Here is a 17802-nt window from a genome sequence, read left to right on the forward strand (position 1 = left end):
ATGAGGAAGAGGTGAGGTGAGGGGCGCGGCGCGGCCGGGAGGGAGCGGAGCGGAGCGGAGCGGAGCGGAGCGGGGCGGGGCGGGGCTGGGCTGGGCTGGGCTCGGCGCGGCCGGGGGGGAGCGGGGCTGGGGCTCGGGCTCGGGCTCGGGCTGCCGGCGCGCCCTTTGCCTGGGCTGCCGGCGCGACAGGCCCTGTGGCGGGCGAGCGCCCAGCAACGCCCCAGCCCTGGTGCCGAGCGGAACGCGGGCTCCGGCGGAACAGCCCTTGGCGCGAGCCCCGTCCGTGGGGTGCAGCCGCCGCCCCGCCCGCCGCGCGGGTGTCGTTCGCCCCCGGGACCGGACCCCGCGCGGCCGCCGGCGGGACACGCGCCGAGGGAGGCGCGGGCAGGGCTCGGCCAGCCTGGGGGTCTGCGCGCCAGCAGCCCGGGGCGGCCCCGCGGCGCAGGTGGGCTCGGAGAGGCAGTGGGGGCTGGAGGCCAGGCCGGCCAGGCCGCCCCGAGCTGTTAGCCGGGCGCGGGGGAACAACCTCTTGCCCTGCCGACGGGACTGACTGCCGGGGGCCGGGTCGCTGCGTGCTCCGCCGCTCCTTGCGCGCCTGTGGAAGCATCTGCTGGGGAGCCTCTGTCCGAAGACAAGGTACCGGGCTGGGCGCGCCAACCGCTCGGTGTCGGGATGGCGGTGGGCTTCAAGTGGGGTGCCCCAGCGTCAGTTCTCGGGCCAGCGCTCTTCAACAGCTTTGCTAATGACCTGGACGCGGGGGTGGGCTGCACCCTCAGCAGGTCTGCAGCTGACACTAACTAGGGGGTCAGGTAGATACACTGGAGGGCGGGGAGAGGGTCCAGAGTGACCTAGACAAATCGGAGGACTGGGCCAAAAGAAATCTGATGTGGCTCAACGAGGAGAAGTGCAGAGTCCTGCGCTTGGAACAGAAGAATTCCAACCACGGTTCCAGGCTGGGGACCAACTGGTTACGTAGCAATGCAGCAGAAAAGGACCAGGGGATTACAGTGGATGAGAGGCTGGGTGTGAGTCAGCAGTGTGCCCTTGCAGCCAAGAAGGCTAATGGCATATTGGGGTGCATTAGGAGGAGCATTTCCAGCAGACCTAGAGAAGGTGTTATGCCCCTTTACTCAGCACTGGTGAAGCTGCATCTGGAGTATTACGTCCAGTTCTGTGCCCCCCAGTATAGAAAGGGTGTGGACGCACTGGAGAGGGTTCGGCACAGGGCAAGGAAAATGATTAAGGGGCTGGAGCACATGACCTGTGAGGAGAGCTAGTACCATACAGCATCCTGTTCTGTTTGAAAGAAGAGAGCCCTATGCAATGCAATAATACATATAAAGCATATATTAAATGGGTCAAGAACTCGCAACCTGACAGATCTCACAGTGCAGTCAACAAGGACTCCCTCATTAAACAGAGACATTTCTAGCACTCCAGAAGTAAAGAGGAAATCACAGCTGATGTGCAGATGAGACAGATTGGCCGAGTGGCATCTGGTGATGAGGACAAGGAAGTCAGAGTGATTTGCAAACAAAGTATTTTAATACAGACCAATGTAACACTGCGCATCCAGGAGTAAGGCACGCTGGCCATCCTTACAGAATGGGGATGTAGCCTGGGAAGTGGAAACTCTGAAGGGATTTGGGGGGGTCATACTGGATTTGTAAATTACATGAACTACCCATGGAAAAAACATTAATGTGATCCTTGGGTGGATAAATAAAGGGAATAAGGAGGTGACTTTTATCTCTGTATACAGCATTGATGGCACTTATGCTGGAATATTATGAGCATATCCACATTTCAAAGATGTATTGAAAAAAAGGAGGGGGTGTGTTTTTAAAAAAAAAAAACAAACGCACATTATTTCAGGGCTGGAGAAAATGCCCTTCAGTGAGCAACTTAGAACTCAGTATGTTTTAGGTTATCAAAAAGACTGAGAGGTGAGTTGATTACTGAGTGCAAGAAACTTCCCTGGGAGGAAATGCTAAGCACTGAAGAGTGTTTTTTTTTTTTTTTTTTTAAACCTGGAGGAGACAAACAGAGCAAGAGAGAACCTGTTCCAGCAAGGCTTCAGTGTGAACCAAAAGCCAGCAGGAGATAGAGAATCCACTGGTGCCATTGAGAGTTTGGTTCCATGGCTAATCACGCTCCCTGTTGAGCATTTCATAGAACACTAGAACTGAAAGGGACCTTCAAGAGGTCATCGAGTCCAGTCCCTGCCCTCTTGGCAGGACCAAACACCAGCTAGATCATCCCCAATGGGTGTCTGTCTAACCTGCTCTTAAATATCTCCAGCGATGGAGATTCCATGACCTCCCTAGGTAGGTAACCTATTCCAGTGTTTAACTGCCCAGACAGTTGGGAAGTTTTTTCTAATGTCTAATCTAAACCTCCCTTGCTGCAGTTTAAGCCCATTGCTCCTTGTCCAGTCCTCAGAGGCCAAGGAGAACAATTTTTCTCCCTCTTCCTTGTAACCCTCTTTGAGGTACTTGAAGACCACTATCATGTCCCCTCTAAATCTTCTCTTCTCTAAACTAAACAAGCCAGTTCTTTCAGTCTTCCCTCACAGCTCATGTTCTCTAGACCTTTCATCATTCTTGTTGCTCTTCTCTGGACCTTTTCCAATTTCTCCACATCTTTCTTGAAATGTGGTGCTCAGAACGGAACATAATACTCCAACTGAGGCCTAATGAGCACTGAGTAGAGCGGAAGAATGACTTCTCATGTCTTGCTCAGAGCACTCCTGTTAATACATGCCAGAATCATGTTTGCTTTTTTGGCAACAGCATCACACTGTTGACTCATATTTAGCTTGTGGTCCACTATGACGCTTAAGTCACTTTCCACAGTAGTCCTTTCTAGACAGGTGCTTCCCATTCTGTATGTATGAAGCTGATCCTTTTTTTGCCCGAACTGGAGTACTTTGCATTTGTCCTTATTAAACTTCATCCTGTTTACCTCAGGCAATTTCTCTAATTTGTCCAGATCATTTTGAATTCTGAGCATATCCTTCAAAACAGCTGCATCCCCTCCCAGCTTGGTATCATCTGCAAACTTAAGAGTACGCTTTATGGCAGTATCTAAACTGTTGATGAAGATATTGAATAGAACTGGTCCCAAAACAGATCCCTGTGGAACCCCACTTGTTATGCCCTTCCAGCATGACTGCATACCATTCTCTGAGAATGGTTATCCAGCCAGTTATGCACCCACCTTATAGTGGCCCCATCTAAGTTGTATTTGCTTGGTTTATTGATAAGATCATGTGACACCTTGTCAAATGCCTTACTGAAGTCTAGGTATACCACATCCATTGCCTCTCCCTTATCCACAAGACTTTGTTTTTTGCGAAGATAACATCAGAATGGTCTGGCATGATTTGTTCTTTACAAATCCATGCTGGCTGTTACCTAGCACCTTCTTTTCATCCAGCTATTTGCAGGTCAATTCCTTAATTATTTGCTCCATTATCTTTCCCAGCACAGAAATTAAACTGACTGGTCTGTAGTTTCCTGGGTTGTTCTTTTCCCTTTTCACTATGTTTGCCCTTTTCCAGTCTTCTGGAATCTCTCCCAACTTCCAGAACTTTTAAAAGATGATAGCTAAAGGCTCAGAAACCTCATCTATCAACTCCTTGAGTAGTCTAGGATGCATTTCATCAGGCCCTGGTGGCTTGAAGACATCTAATTTTTCTGAGTAATTTTTAACTTTATGTATTTTATCCTCTAACCCTGCCCCCCCCCCCCTTCCCACTAGCATGCATTATGTTAGCCATTTATGCATCAGCCTTCTTGGTGAAGACCTCAAAACAAAGAAGTCATTGAGCACCTCTGCCACTTCCAAGCTTTCAGATATTGTCCCTCCTCCCTGAACAGTGGGACCACCCTGTCCTTGGTTGTCTTCTTGCTTGTAATATATTGATCGAATGGCTTCTTGTTACCCTTTGTCTCTAGCTAGTTTGAGCTCGTTCTGTGCCTTGGACTTTCTAATCTTGCCCCTGCATACACACAGTTTGCTTATATACATCTTTAGTAATTTCTCCTACTTTCCACTTTTTATACTACTCCTTTTTGATTTTGAGATTGTGCAAGATCTGGCTAAGCCAAGAGAGTCTTTTACCATACTTTTTTGTTTTCCTACACAGCGGGATAGCTTGCTTTTGGGCCCTTAATAATTTCCCTTTGAAAAACTGCCAACTCTCCTCAGTTGGTTTTCCCCTTAGTCTTGCTTCCCCTGGGACCTTACCTACCAGCCCTCTGAGTTTACCAAAACTTGGTTTTCTGAAATCCATTGTCTCTCTTTTGCTGTTCTCCCTTTCAATATTGCTTGGGATCATGAACTCTGTGATGTCATGGTCACTTTGTCTCAAGCTGCCTTCCACTTTCAAATTCTCAACCAGTTCCTCCCTATTTGTTAAATCAAATCTAGAACTGCTCTCCCCGCCCCACCACCACCACCAGTAGCTCTTCCACCTTCTGAAATAAAAAACTCGTCCATGCAGTCCAAAAACTTTCTGGATGTTCTGTGCCGTGATCTGTTTCCCAACATATGTCTGCATAGTTGAAGTCCCCCCACCACCACCAAGTCCTGGGTTTTGGATAATTTTGTTAATTATTTAGAGTCTCATCCACCTCTGCTACCTGGCCAGGTGGTCTGTAGTAGACCCCTATGAGACATCACCCTTGTTTTTTACTCCTTAACTTATGTCTCCTGCATCCACCTCAGTCCAGGTGTGCACAGCTTTGGTATATAAGGCAACATCTCCCTGTTTACCCACCTTGTCCTTCCTGAGTAAGTTGTACCCTCCTGTGCTAGTATTCCAACCATGCACACTATCCCACCCAGTTTCTGTGATACCGATTATATCATGGTGTGTGTGTGTGTGTGTGTGTGTTGGGATTTCAGGTTGTTCCTGCTTATTACACAAATGCAGGAAGTCTGGGTATCGGTATCGAAGGCCATGTCTACGCTGCCCAAATCTTCAAAATAGCCATGCAAATGGCCACTTTGAAGATTACCAATGAGGTGCTGGAATACATATCCAGCACCTCATTAGCTGTGTCCTGCTTGCTCCACTGGAGGGTGACACATCTCAAAGAGCCACAGCTATGGCATAAGGCTAGGAACCTTTTCTTCTTCTTCTTCAAGTGGTTGCTCATACTGGTCCCGATTAGGGGTGTGTGCAGTCATTGCGATGGTTTTCCTGCAGCAGCTCTGTAGGCCCTTGGAGCGGTGCCTTCCTGGCGCACGATAGATGATCCTGGCCCTTCCACTTCTTTCATACTGTTGCTTGCGTAGCAAATGCTTCCTTTAGTTTATGCATATAATTGTTAACAATGTGTAGTTATATATCTCCTGTACCCTTCCCTTGAGTCCTGGGGCATACCTCAGTCCCAAGGGTTTAAACCCCATGGAACCTGCTGTCAGCTTGTGTCAATAGACAACCCCTGGACGCTTGCCTTAAGTGCCTGGGGGAGGCCCCCAAACAGGCCTTCTGTTGGGAATAGCTGGCAAGAAGGAATTGTGGAGGGGCTGGTTCAGCAGGGTCATGTATTCAGTGCCACTCCAGGGAGCTGCACAGCTGGCCCATCAGGAAATGATAGGGGAAAAGCTTTCCTACTTGGAATGGGCCTGAGCAGCGCATTAAGAACAGCGGTTACAAGAAGGTGAATAACCATTGTTAGCCAAACACAAGTCACTGGACCCAGCAAGGGTGACTGGGTGAAATGTAACAGCCTGTGTTATATAGGAGGTCAGATGAGATGATCTAATGCTCGTTTCTGGCTGCAAAGTGAGACTCTACACCCAAGGGCAGTATTTGTTGTGGTTAGTGAGGTGAACGGACTGTTTGTGGACACCATGTCCTTCAAGCTCTTAGATCTGATAGGTCTCATCCTCCTGCATTTCATATTGTTCATGGGTTGAAGGGTGAGGACAGGCTCCTCTAGCTCCCACTCAGAGTTCAGTCGAAGTGGAGATACTTCATATGAAGAAAGCATTCTCTCTGCTCCTACAGGAGAGGGGAGTGCTGCCAAAAGCTGCTTTAGCACGTAAGCAAACCCAGTCACTCAGCAAATGCAGACCTGTTTGAATGGTTCACTTCCAGCCCTGGGATTTATTGTGGCTGGCGGTGACCAATGGGCGAGTGCTCTATGTGCATGTCATAAGAGCATCTTCTGCATCCGTTAGGCATCTTCCCCTTCTTGGGGCTTGGAGTGTTGTTTCGCACATGCCTGGCACAAGGAGGTGATGCCAAGCCTAAAGAATGCTATTGGAGTGCGTGTCTTGGGACTATTGGCGACAAGTGAAGTGTATGATCCCTCTGCTTCCACCCAGCCTGAGTTGGTTTTGGGTGGATGTGCCCCAATTCCAGCAGCATAGAGCAGCTCACCTGACACCTGGGCCAAAGAGATGCAAATAAGTTTGTTGATCTAGAAGTTGTAGCACTCAGCCCGCGATTCCATCTCATGCAAGAACTGGTTTTCAGCGTTTGCGATGGACGAGTGTGACGAGTGTCCCTCCTGTCTCTCACAGCGAGGTGCTGGCTGCAGAATCCGTGGCATGTCTGAACAGGGCACTTGGTCGCCTGCGGGATATCTGGGAGGAGATTGGGATCCCCGAGGAGCAGCGACTGCAGCGAACAGAAGTGGTAAAGAAGCACATCAAGGTGCGTACTCTTCCCCGCCCCCCCCCAGCACTCGTGGTTCGGTGGGGGTGAATGAACCCGGGGTGCTCACCAGCGCCCCGCAGGGAAGCAGCTGCTCTGCTGTGGGGAAGCAGGGCAAGACTGGTGACGACTTCTTCGGTGCCTTCCTGGCAGCTCAGGGAGCTCTGTCCTGGGCACACTCGCCCAGCTTCTTGTGAAGCAGGAGCCTGTACAAATGCAATGGCTATTGCAGAACATCTGGAGACTTCCCCAGAACTCGCTGCTGACTGGCAGTCAGCACTGGCCAGGCTCCAGGGGCATTGGCTGGCTGTGCAAACCAGTGAGAGCCTACCCTGGTCTAAACCCCCTGCAAAAGATGCACCCAACAGCCTGTTCCTGGGAATTCCCCAAACCACTTTGTTTCCTGACTCTTGACCCTCCTGCCTGAATGTTGCTCCTGCACTGCTCTTCCCTCCCCTCCTCCTCTCCCCACAGATACTCTTCCTCAACTGCTTCTCTTGAGTTATCCGCTGCTCCGGATACTCTCACCTGCGGGCACGTGGGTTTCTCAAGCTTGTATCACTCCAGTTTCACAGGTGATCGAGTAACAAGTTGGGGGACCAGATGGCATTCACCCAAGAGTTCTGCAGTTTCACAGCTGAGTTCTTTCAGAAGTATTAATGGTGGTTTGAACCTATCCTTTAAATCTGCTTCTGTACCCAATCAATGGAAGGTAGCTGATGTAATGCCAAAGTTTAAAAAGGGATCTAGAGGTGATCCCGGCAATTACAGACTAGTGAGTCTAACGCCAGTACCGGTCAAATTAGTTAAACCTTAGTAAAGGATAAAACATAATTTGTTGGGTGAAAGTCAACGTGGTTTCTGTAAAGGGAAATAATGTCTTACTAACGTATTAAAGCTCTTTGAAGAGGTCAACAAACAAACGTGGACAAGGGGGATCCAGTAGTACTGTACTTGGATTTCTAGAAAGTCTTTGACAAGGTCCCTCCCCAAAGGCTCTTGTGTAAATTGGGTTGTATGGGATAAGGGGCAATTTCTTCATGGACTGAGAACTGGTTAAAAGGCAGGCAACAGAGGGTAGGCATAAATGGTACAATTTCAGACTGGAGCTGGGTCACTAGTGGTGTCCCCAGGGGTCAGTCCCAGGGCCAATCCTATTAACTTACTCATAAATGAGCTGGAGAAAGGGGTAAACTGTGAGGTGGCAAAGTTTGCAGATGACACTAAACTGCTCAAGATACTTAAGACCAAAGCAGACTGGGAAGAACTTCAAAAAGACCTTACAAAACTGAGTGACTGGGCAACAAAATGGCAAAAGAAATGTAATGTGGATAAATGTAAAGTAATGCACATGGGGAAAAAATAACCCAAACTATACATGCAATATGATGGGGGCTAACTTAGCCACATCTACCAGGAAAGAGGGCTTGGAGTCATCGTGGATAGTTCTCTGAAAACATCCACGCAGTGTGCGGTGGCAGTCAAAAAAGCAAACAGGATGTTAGGAATCATTTAAAAAGGGATAGAGAATAAGACCGGAAATATCTTATTGCCTTTATATAAAGCCATGGTACGCCCACAGCTTGAATGCGGCGTACAGATGTGGTCTCATCTCAAAAGGGATATCGGCATTGGAAATGGGGTTGGAACAGGTCCCGTATAGAGAGAGATTAGAGACGAGGGCTTCTCATCTTAGAAAAGGGGAGACATGTTAGAGGTGTATAAAAGTGAGCGGTGTGGAGAAAGTGAATAAAGAAAAGTTATTTTCTTGTTCCTGTAATATAAAAACTAGAGGACACCAAATGAAATTAATGAGCACCAGGCTTAAAACAACTCAACGGAAATTCGTTACGCAGCATAGTCAACCTGTGGCACGCCTTGCCAGAGGAGGCTGTGAAGGCCAGGACTATAACAGAGTTTTAAAAAGAGCTAGATAAATTCATGGAGGTTAAGTCCATTAATGGCTATTAGCCAGGATGGCTAAGGAATTGTCCCTGGCCTCTGTTTGTCAGAGGCTGGGGTTGGATGGCAGGAGAGAGATTGTTACCTGTTTGGTTCACTCCCCCGGGACACCTGGTATCAGCCACTGTTGGCAGACAGGACAATGGGCTAGATGGACCTTTGGTCTGACCCATTTTAACAGGACAGGGTTTCTGGGCACAGCCAGAGAAATCAATCCAGGATAATTTTGCATAAAATCTGGGCCACTCTCAGTCCCAGGCTGGGATTGCCTTCTCACTAAGGCAAATCTAACCAGCCACAACAGCACCTCTGCCAGCCCCACTGGCCAGCCAGAAGCCACAAAAACAAACCCACAGACTTCCCAGCTGCTCTACCAGCCCAGACCAACAACCCCCAAATACAGGTGAGCAGTTATTAAACCTGTTTCACCAAACACTGCACAGATTCTTCTGGGCCCTGGCCAATATATACTTGGATCTTACCCAAACAACATGCTCACCAGTGTGGTGGTGGCTGCTGAGTTTTGAAAGTCCATTTCAGGTTACGTAGTTTTAGTTACTGGAGAACTGTAGATTGGGCCTGCTGGGGTGCATGTGCTGGGACATGGACCCTTGGAGTCAGACACAGGTACCAAAAGATCCAAGATGGACCTTGCTAAGACCCCCTCATTCTTTGTGTTCAGGGACAAAGCCCTTCTTCTTTCCATAGTCCCTTGAGGATCTGCCCCCAGGTGAGCCCCTGTGGCCAGTTGCCATTGGTTGCTGGTTGTGCCAGCACCGCCCCAGTCATTTACATGGCAGTTGGGATGCATGTCTGGGCATCTTATTTCAATTTCTTTGTTCAGCCAGGTCACCTGACCATTGGGCTGCATTCCATTGACAAGCCCCCAGCCTCTGGGATGTGGATTTGACATCTGAGCACCTGGCTTCCACCCCCTTGTTCAGCCCAATGCCCTGGCTGGGCTGAGGTGTCACCTCCCGTGGTGGAGCTCAGCACTGAAACGTTTTCTAACACACCTAGAGAGCTAAAACCTGTACCGTTACCTGCACGCGCGGTACAGACGTGTGAGTAGCGCGCACAGGTTCAGGGCATCATCGGCTTTCATTGGACACCTCCCACAGCCCCCAGCACAACGCTTGGGGCCAATAGCCACGCAGGGCACAGAAAATGGCTTCCAGACCCAATAGAAAAATCCACTCACGTGACACCCAATTTGGCTGCTCTTATGTAGGAGTGACACTCAGTGAGTCTGATGCCCCTCCCCCAGGTGGCTGAGCTGTGTAGCCCTACCCACTCTAGTGGAGACCCCAGGAGCTCCGCCTCAGCCTCGCCAGGGCAGGGGGAGGAGAGGGGTCTTGCTGCAGCTCGGCCCTGGCGCTGCCCTTCTGCGCATTCTGTGTCAGGTGTGGAAAGTCTCACTCCCATCTGCATGGTGTGCACTGCGCTCTCCGCCCGGCGCCCTAGTACTGCGATGCCTTTCAAGGGCCTCTGCTCCCACCCTCCTGACGCCGGGCCAAGTGTTTCTGCCCTTGGCTCTCCCACGCAGCCACCACTGCGTCCCTAGGCCAGCCTCTGCCTGGGCCCACTGCCATACGAGAGGTTTTCTGGGCACGGCTTGGGGGGTGGGGGGAGGGCTACAGTATGAGGCACCCAGCCCACCACGTACAGCATTTCTGTTGCCACAGAGGGAATTGCTTGAAGTGTGCAAGGGCAGCAAGAAGTCACACAAGTTCCTTTGTGCCACAACCAGGGCCCTCCTTGCAGTCGAAGTTCGGAAAACCAATCTCACCCAATGTGAACAGGTTCTTCCAGGCCCAAAGGGCCAGCCACGTCCCCAGTCAACATGTACCTCAGATCTGACCTATAGCAGGGTGCTGGGCCGGGCTTTTAGAATCTAAATGTTTATGAATAAAGAGAGAGAAGGCTGAGATTTATTGTTAAATTATATGCACCAAATGCAAAGTTTGTGGTCCAGGCTCTTAGCAGAGATGGAATAAACTGTTGTCTTAAGTCTCTGGAAATCATCCTTTGTTGGAAGGTCATTGTAACAATTCCCCTGATGCGGTGAGCTGGAGTGAAGACCAAGATGGGGGAACCTCCATGGCCCTCTCTATACCTTTGCCCAGGCAGAGAGATTCCGTTGTTCTTGAGGTGTGACGGTACCTCCCAAAATGGAGTTTGTCAAATGAGCATGTCACCAATTCCTGTCCTTTTTAGGCAATGGCTGATTTGCCTACCGGGTGATCTGAATGTTTACAGCAAATTTCCTCAGACGTGGATTGGCACCTATTTAGGCTCTTTGTCAGTCAAGTGCTGATTGACTTGATTAGGAACCCTTTCACAATACAAAAAAGCAGTCCGGTAGCACCTTAAAGACGAATGATACAATTTATTAGACGATAAACTTTCATGGGACAGACCCACTTCAGGTAGTGCACCAAACTTCCTGGTGAGGTCTCCCAGCAGCAAATGGGAGAAACACAAGTCCAGAGCCAACACATCTTCAAATATGAAAATGACACGTGCATCTGAGCAGTACAAACAGGGTCTGGGGATCACCAGCTTTCAGGAGACCTCTCTCGGCCTGCTTTGCGTGTGATTTAGTGCAAACCTAGAACAGCAGTCACACCAGTGTTCCATATGTCCGCAGTGGAATCTACTCATGTCACAGCCCTGCTAAGTGTTGCTTTGCTGCAGGGCCTGCTGGACATGATGGTGGCTGAGGAGGAGAACCTGAAGGAGCGTCTCCTGAAAAGCATTGCTATGTGTCGCAAGGAGCTGGACACGCTTTGCAAGGAACTCCAGCTGGATCCATTTGAGGTGAGCTCTGGGTTTCCCTTCTGTCCATCCAGTACAGTAGTGAGGTGGTCTTCTGGCCTCATCCTCATCCAAGTGCCAGGTGCCCCAGACAAAACTCATAGGAGAGCCTTAGAGAGCCCGGCGCCCTGGACTCGCCAAGGAAGTCTTGCAGGCTGAGTGGGGGTGGTATGGACTCATGCTGTAGACCTGGCTTCTCTTAGCTGGTCCCCTTTGTCTGTGAAGGGCTGTCCTGTGGGCTGACCAGATCTGAACTGAGCCCAGTAGGGTCAAGGCCTTGGGTCTTGCTCTGACCAGCTCCCTGCGACTGGGTTAGCTGCTGTAGAAAGCAGTGCTGATGACTCACGTTCCCTCAGGAGGAGCAGAGCACCATCCTGCAGCTGGAGAAGGACTTGCGCACTCGCCTGGAGGTGATGCTGAAGCAGAAGAGGGAGAGGAAGCAAGAGTTGAAAACTTTGCAAGAACGAGACCAAGACTTGTGTGGCCTTCTGTGCGTGACCCCCTACAGCATTGACGGCAACGCTGTGCCCAGCCTGGAGGAGCTGGGCCACTTCCGACAGCACCTGGCAGCACTGGCTGCTGAGAAGGTCGGGGGGTGCGTGGGGTGGCGTGTGCGAGTGTGCCTTGTGCGTGGGGGGGACTTGCCTGACCTGTAACGTGCTCTGCTTGTGCTTCCAGGGGCGCAGACGAGAGGAGTTTGTCAGCACCAAGCGGCAGATTATCCTGTGCATGGAGGATCTGGAGCATGTCCCTGACACCAGCTTTGAACGGGATGTGGTGTGTGAGGATGAGGACGCCTTCTGCCTCTCGCTGGAGAACATTGCTGCTCTCAGGGAGCTGCTGCAGCAGGTACGGAGCACAGCCAGCCAAGTCTCATTCCGTGCTGCGCTCCAGTACTTGGGCTTGTAACAGGGACACTTGAAGCGGTCTGGGGGTCTTGCCTTTGCAGTGAGCAGGCACCTCTGGGGAGCCCCCCCTTGACCAGGAGTGAGCTCCCCTGCTTTCTGCCGGCCAATGAGCAGGCAGCGCTAGCTGCCGGAGCACTGACCCTGTGCTTTCCCTGCTCCAGCTGGAGGCCCGGAGAGCTTTACACGAAGCCGCCTGCGCTGAGCTGCGCTCCAGGGTTGTGGAGCTGTGGGACAGGCTGCAGGTGCCTACGGAGGAGAGAAACACCTTTGCCGCATACATGACTGGATCCAGAGCCAAAACCAGGAAAGCTGTAAGGAAGTCCTGCCCAGTCTGTGCCTTAGGGGGCTGTGGGATGTGAGCTGTGGCTCTGAGATCTGGCCAGGGGTGCGGTGCCCGGGGACACCTGTGTTCTCAGATGGCTTGGCTTGGCTTGGCTTCGCTTGTCTTGCTGGGGCCTAGCAATGATCCCCAGCTGCTCCAGGCTGGTTCCTCGTGAAGTAGCTAGAAAATCCCTCTCTGTCCTGCTGGGCTCTTATGTCAGGGCTTTGCTGTTCTCTCCTGCTCTCTAGCTGCAGTTTGAGGTGGACCGGCTGGAGGAGCTGAAGCTGCAGAACTTGAAGATGGTGCTTGAAGCCACCAGAGCAGAGCTAGCTACTTACTGGGACAAATGCTTTTATGGCCCTGAGCAGAGACGGGCTTTTGCCCCTTACTATGACGGTGCGTATGAGGGTCCAGGCTGAGCCTTGGTTCTCCTGTCTGCCCTCCAGGGAGCTCCCCATCCTGCAGCCTGGCCTGCTGCGGCCCTCAGCCTCCGCTGACTCTGCTCTCTGTCCCCACACAGAGGACTGCACTGAGGCCCTGCTGCAGCTGCACGACACTGAGGTGGGGCGGGTGAAGTGTTGTTATGAGATGCACAAAGAACTCTTTGAAGCTGTTCAGGAATGGGAGGAAAACTGGAGGCTTTTCCTGGAGCTGGAGGTACCGTCTGTGCAGGACAGCTGCCGTGCTGACTCCAGCGCTTGAGGGCATGGGGAGTGTGACCTGCAGGGAGGGCACAGGTGGTGAGCTCTCGGGAAGGTAGCCTGGCGAGCAGAGGTGGGCACGCCAGGGTGTGAATTCTCTGCTTTGTTCCCTCATTGTTGGCCTTCTGCGCGTCAGCGAAAAGCAACGGACCCAAGCCGCTTTGCTAACCGAGGGGGCAACCTCCTGCGGGAAGAGAAGCAGCGCACCAAGCTGCAGAAGACTCTCCCCAAGGTACGTGCTGCGCGGGTGGGGGGGGTCCACCTGCCAACACATGAGACCTGAGCGCTGCACAAGCCCTGTGCTCAAGGCAGAGATGGGCTTGGCCTGCTGGGGTCGGCAGTGGAAAGCAGGGCTCTGGGTGCCAGGCCGGCATGCTAGACAGACGACTGGGAAATCCCGCTGTGGCCGTCATGCCCAGTCTCTGTCCCTCCAGCTGGAGGAGGAGCTGAAAGTGCGGATCGAGGCCTGGGAACAGGAGCGTGAGGAAGCCTTCTTGGTGAATGGGCAGCGGTTCATGGCCTACGTGACGGAGCAGTGGCAGCTGCATCGGCTGGAGAAAGAGAGGGAGAAGCAGGAACGGGTGAGTGCAGAGCTGAGCAGAGCCCAGATGCATGCTGCACTCCTGCTGGGGCGGGCCCTTTCCTACGGCCTGAGCCGGCTCCCACTGCCCTTCACGGATCGGGGGGGGGGGGGGGGGGGCTTTGCCAAAGCTAACGGCCTGAGCAGGGTACCCACAGGCTGTGGCCATTGTCCTGCCCTCCTCCCTGGGTGCTGGCAAGCTATGCTAATTCGTAGCTGTGTCACCCTGCGCCTGGCATCTGTCCACCAGCAAGTATACGTGAGCCATGGCATTTACGCAGGGCTTTCCCCTAGCTGGGGTTCAGACCCGCGGGCACATAGCTGCTGGAATCCCTGAGGCTGGCACAGCCCTCACCCAGCTCTGGCTAAAAGTGTCTCTTGTGTAGCAACTGAAGAAGAGTCGTCAGATTGAGGAGGAGATGTTGTTTGGCAGCGCCCCGAGGACGCCCAGCAAGCGCCGGGTCCTAGGAGCCAACACGCCTGGCAAAGTGAGGAAGGTAAATGGGCCATGCTGCCAGGATGGCCTCTCCCTGCAGAGCAGCTGGGTTTTGCTGCCAAGTTCCTTAAAGTGCCCAGCTCTTGGGCGTCTGTGTGTGTGGTGGGACCGAGACGGAGCTCGGGGGGAGGTGGCACCAGAGCCACGGCACTGAGTCCTGCCTGAGTCTGGCACCTTGGCAATACCAAGGCTCTGGAAAGAGGTCAGGGGAGCAGGACCCTGTTGTTGGCAGCTCTGTCAGCAGCTGCCCCTGGGCGCTGGGATTCTCTGAACAGCTGCTGCTGAGCTGAGAATTCCTCCTCCGTAGTTGCTCATGTAGGGGCGTGCGCTCGCCCATGCCCCGGTGCTGGAAGTCTCTTCCTCAGCCGCATCCGAAGGGTGCCTGCAGTGGCATGATCTGCAGGGGGCTAACAGCACCCCCCCCCCCTCCAGTTCCTTTCCCCCATAGTGACAGTGCTTGGAACTGCTGCTACAGTGACACTCTCAGGCCTCGCTCCTCTGTGCTGGTGAATAAGTCGATTGTTTCCCTTCTTGTGGTGCTAATCGAACTGCCTGGTTGAGACTGGCCAGGTGGGATGTTCCCTTGGGCCGGGGTGTGCCTCTGGGCCCAGGCACCCAGGCTTTAGGCTGCAGAACCAAAGTAGAAGGTCTGCGATGTACGGAACAGCTGCCTGTGGTGTGTGGGCAAAGCCCATGGCAGCGATAAGTGCAGGGTTTGCGTGCCCTGCAAGCTGAGAACCGAGCACGGGAAAGCCACGGGTTAAAGCCTTCCTTGTGGAGTCCACTCCCACCCTGGCGCACGAGCAGTGACCAGATTCAGCACCGAGCATTCAGTGCACAGCACACCTATATGCTGTCCGCCGGCACCGGCCCCCTCCCTGGCTGTGGACAGTGGAAGGAGGCAGGTCTCAGGGCCCACGCAAAGGGAAAGATGACCCAGATTCTGCTTCGGCTACTCTTCTGCCTCAGCTCAGTTGGAAGGCCCTGCCACAGATGGAGCAGTGCTGTCCAGCCCACTCCTGGATGGCTACTCTGGGCAGCAGTGTGGGTCCTCGCTTGCTTTGAGAGCTGACAGCCCTACAGACAGCACGGTTCATCGTGTAGATGCTGGTCCACATGCTCCAGGCCCCGGCACCAGTGTTCGCTGTAAGCTGAACAGTTGGGCAGCCGCCTGGGAGAGGGTCACACTGCAGGCGAGTGGTCCGTTGGTACGTCTGCTCCTCCTCTTCCCCAGATGAAGCTACAGTGGGCTGTCTCCAGAGTCCCACAGGACAAGGTCCATCAAGAGGTTTTGAAGAGGGTGGCTGCCAACCTTGATGTCCATGAGCCAGGGACACCCTTTTTGCTGTATTTGGCCAGGTGGGCCAGCTAGAGTGGCTCTGCCCCTACAAAATGGGAGGCAGTGAGCCATGTGGTGCATCAGGGTCAACCAGGTGCTACCCCCGGAACAAAGAGTGGCAGAGAATTGACCTGTTGGGGTGAGAAGTGTATTTGCCCGTAGGGTGCAGCTTTGGGTGGTGAATTGCCAAGCCCTCATAAGCCTCTATTAATACCTGGTGGGCCATGGCTAAGTGAGAGCCCATCTCTCCTGAGCCTCCGGGAGGGAATTCCAGACGATCAGCCAGCAGGTCTGCAGGGGCATGAGACACGGGGGTCTCTGATGCTTGCACCATGGCAAAAGCAGTGCCTAGGTTAAGGGCCCAAGGGATGACCCTCCACGGAGGCCCAGCAGTTGGTGGGCAAGCTGTGTTTGCTGAGATCCAGTGTGAAGCTCTGTGGATGTAAAGGCTCCTGGACACCAGGCTTGTACGTCCTGCACGCTCCCATAAGCAATTTCAGCCACAGCCTCACAGCCAATCCAGGGCTTCCATAGGCACATGAGCTGATAGCCCCAGCCTCCCGCCTGGTGGGCTCGAACTATGCAGAGCTTTGGGCAGTGCCTGGTTGGAGGGTGTGCCCGAGAACAACTCGCCGCTCTGCTCCCTAAATCCTTCAACCCTTTAGTTGGCCTCCGTTTCTTGGCCTGGGAGTGTCTAACCTCAGACCGACGGGTCCTCAGGGCAGGGTGCATGGCTTATACCCCACAGCTCCTCATCCCTCCTCACAATACTCTTGTGCAGGAAGTAATGGGCTGGCTGCAGACAGGCACAGTGGAGGAGGTTGCTCTGTGATACAGGAACCAGGGCATTATTCCCCCTATTTTCTCATCCTGAATGCCAAAGACAGGCTCTGGCGCACGCTGGACCTGAGGGACCTGAATAGCTGCCTAGTGAAACAGCAGTTCTGAAGGGTCTCCTGGCCCCTTTGTGCCCTCCCTGGAGCTAGGAGACTGCACCTCCCTCCGTCTCAGGGATGTGCACTTCCACGTCGTGATTTTCAGAGGACACAGGCACTTCCTCTGCTTTACAGCAAGTGCCAGTCACCATCCAGATCACTTCCGTTCGGCCTAGCCGTGGCTCCGGGGTGTTTCCCCAAAGGTGTGTCAGCGGTGATGGCTTACTGTGATGCCAGGGGCCCAGCTGTGTCCACACCTGGCCGAGCATCTCAAGGGCGACTCCAGGTCCAGAAGGACATCAAGTTGCTCTCCTCACGTGTCCTTGCCTCAGCCTGGTGCAGAGTCTGGTGCTCAATTCAATGTCTGCTCCAGCGTCCTTCCCTCTGGACAGGTTCTGGGTGTTGGCAGCTAGCACTGCGGAGGTCTCCACTTTCCTAGCTGTAGGCCAGGTATGTCTCCACCTCTGCGGCCTGTGGGCCATGCTGTGCCAGGCCCTGTAACAATGGCTGACATCGCTTTACCTGGAAGGGGCTGTGCTCGCCTCTCTCAGGGGCTGCTTGGAGATGGGGAATGTTCTGGCAGGCTGCCCTCAAGCTGGTCTAACGCCTCAGAGATCAGCAAGGGAATTCACCTCCCAGTCTCCAGTCCCAGGGTACGTGGTCCCCAGAGGAGATGGCGCTTCACATAGATGTCAGAGCTCAGGGCAATCTGAAAGGTGCGTGCAGACTTCCTTCCTCACCTGTTGGGCGGAGTCGTGATGGGCAACGCAGTCCCCACGTTTCACATCCAGCATGCTCCACACTCTGCCGGGAGGCTCACTGTCTCTGGGATTTCTGCCTCAGCCATGGCATTCAGCTGGAGGCACGTCACCTCCCAGAGACCAGGACACTCTAGCAGACGGACTGAAGAGATTCTCTTCTCATCACAAATGGGTGTGCCACCCGGAGGCAGGACGCTCCCCAGCAGATACGTCCGCCACCTGGCAGAACACAGTGTGTCAAGGGAGGGTTGGAGCAAAGGCTCCCTCTGTTGTCTTCCTCCCATCTCGGCTGTACATGTCCCCCGAGT

The 17802-nt window shown here is 53.2% G+C and overlaps 2 protein-coding genes across 2 annotated transcripts in view; one reads left to right on the forward strand and one right to left on the reverse strand.

The window, feature by feature from the left end:
• The window catches only part of PRC1 (protein regulator of cytokinesis 1), a 24677-nt gene continuing 6875 nt past the window's right edge, over positions 1–17802 (forward strand). The window contains exons 1-12 of the mRNA XM_075007223.1: positions 1–11; positions 553–636; positions 6541–6673; positions 11333–11455; positions 11809–12039; positions 12131–12301; positions 12522–12671; positions 12931–13078; positions 13203–13339; positions 13520–13615; positions 13818–13964; positions 14350–14460. Of these exons, the coding sequence (XP_074863324.1) occupies positions 1–11; positions 553–636; positions 6541–6673; positions 11333–11455; positions 11809–12039; positions 12131–12301; positions 12522–12671; positions 12931–13078; positions 13203–13339; positions 13520–13615; positions 13818–13964; positions 14350–14460 (1542 nt within the window). The remainder of the gene's footprint in view (positions 12–552; positions 637–6540; positions 6674–11332; positions 11456–11808; positions 12040–12130; positions 12302–12521; positions 12672–12930; positions 13079–13202; positions 13340–13519; positions 13616–13817; positions 13965–14349; positions 14461–17802) is intronic.
• Positions 13331–17802, reverse strand: part of RCCD1 (RCC1 domain containing 1) — a 15615-nt gene continuing 11143 nt past the window's right edge. Inside the window, exon 7 of the mRNA XM_075006525.1 lies at positions 13331–13402. The gene's annotated coding sequence lies outside the window, so the exon portion shown is untranslated. The remainder of the gene's footprint in view (positions 13403–17802) is intronic.

Source organism: Carettochelys insculpta, chromosome 12 (genome assembly GCF_033958435.1).
Source record: "Carettochelys insculpta isolate YL-2023 chromosome 12, ASM3395843v1, whole genome shotgun sequence".
Lineage (NCBI taxonomy): Eukaryota > Metazoa > Chordata > Testudines > Carettochelyidae > Carettochelys > Carettochelys insculpta.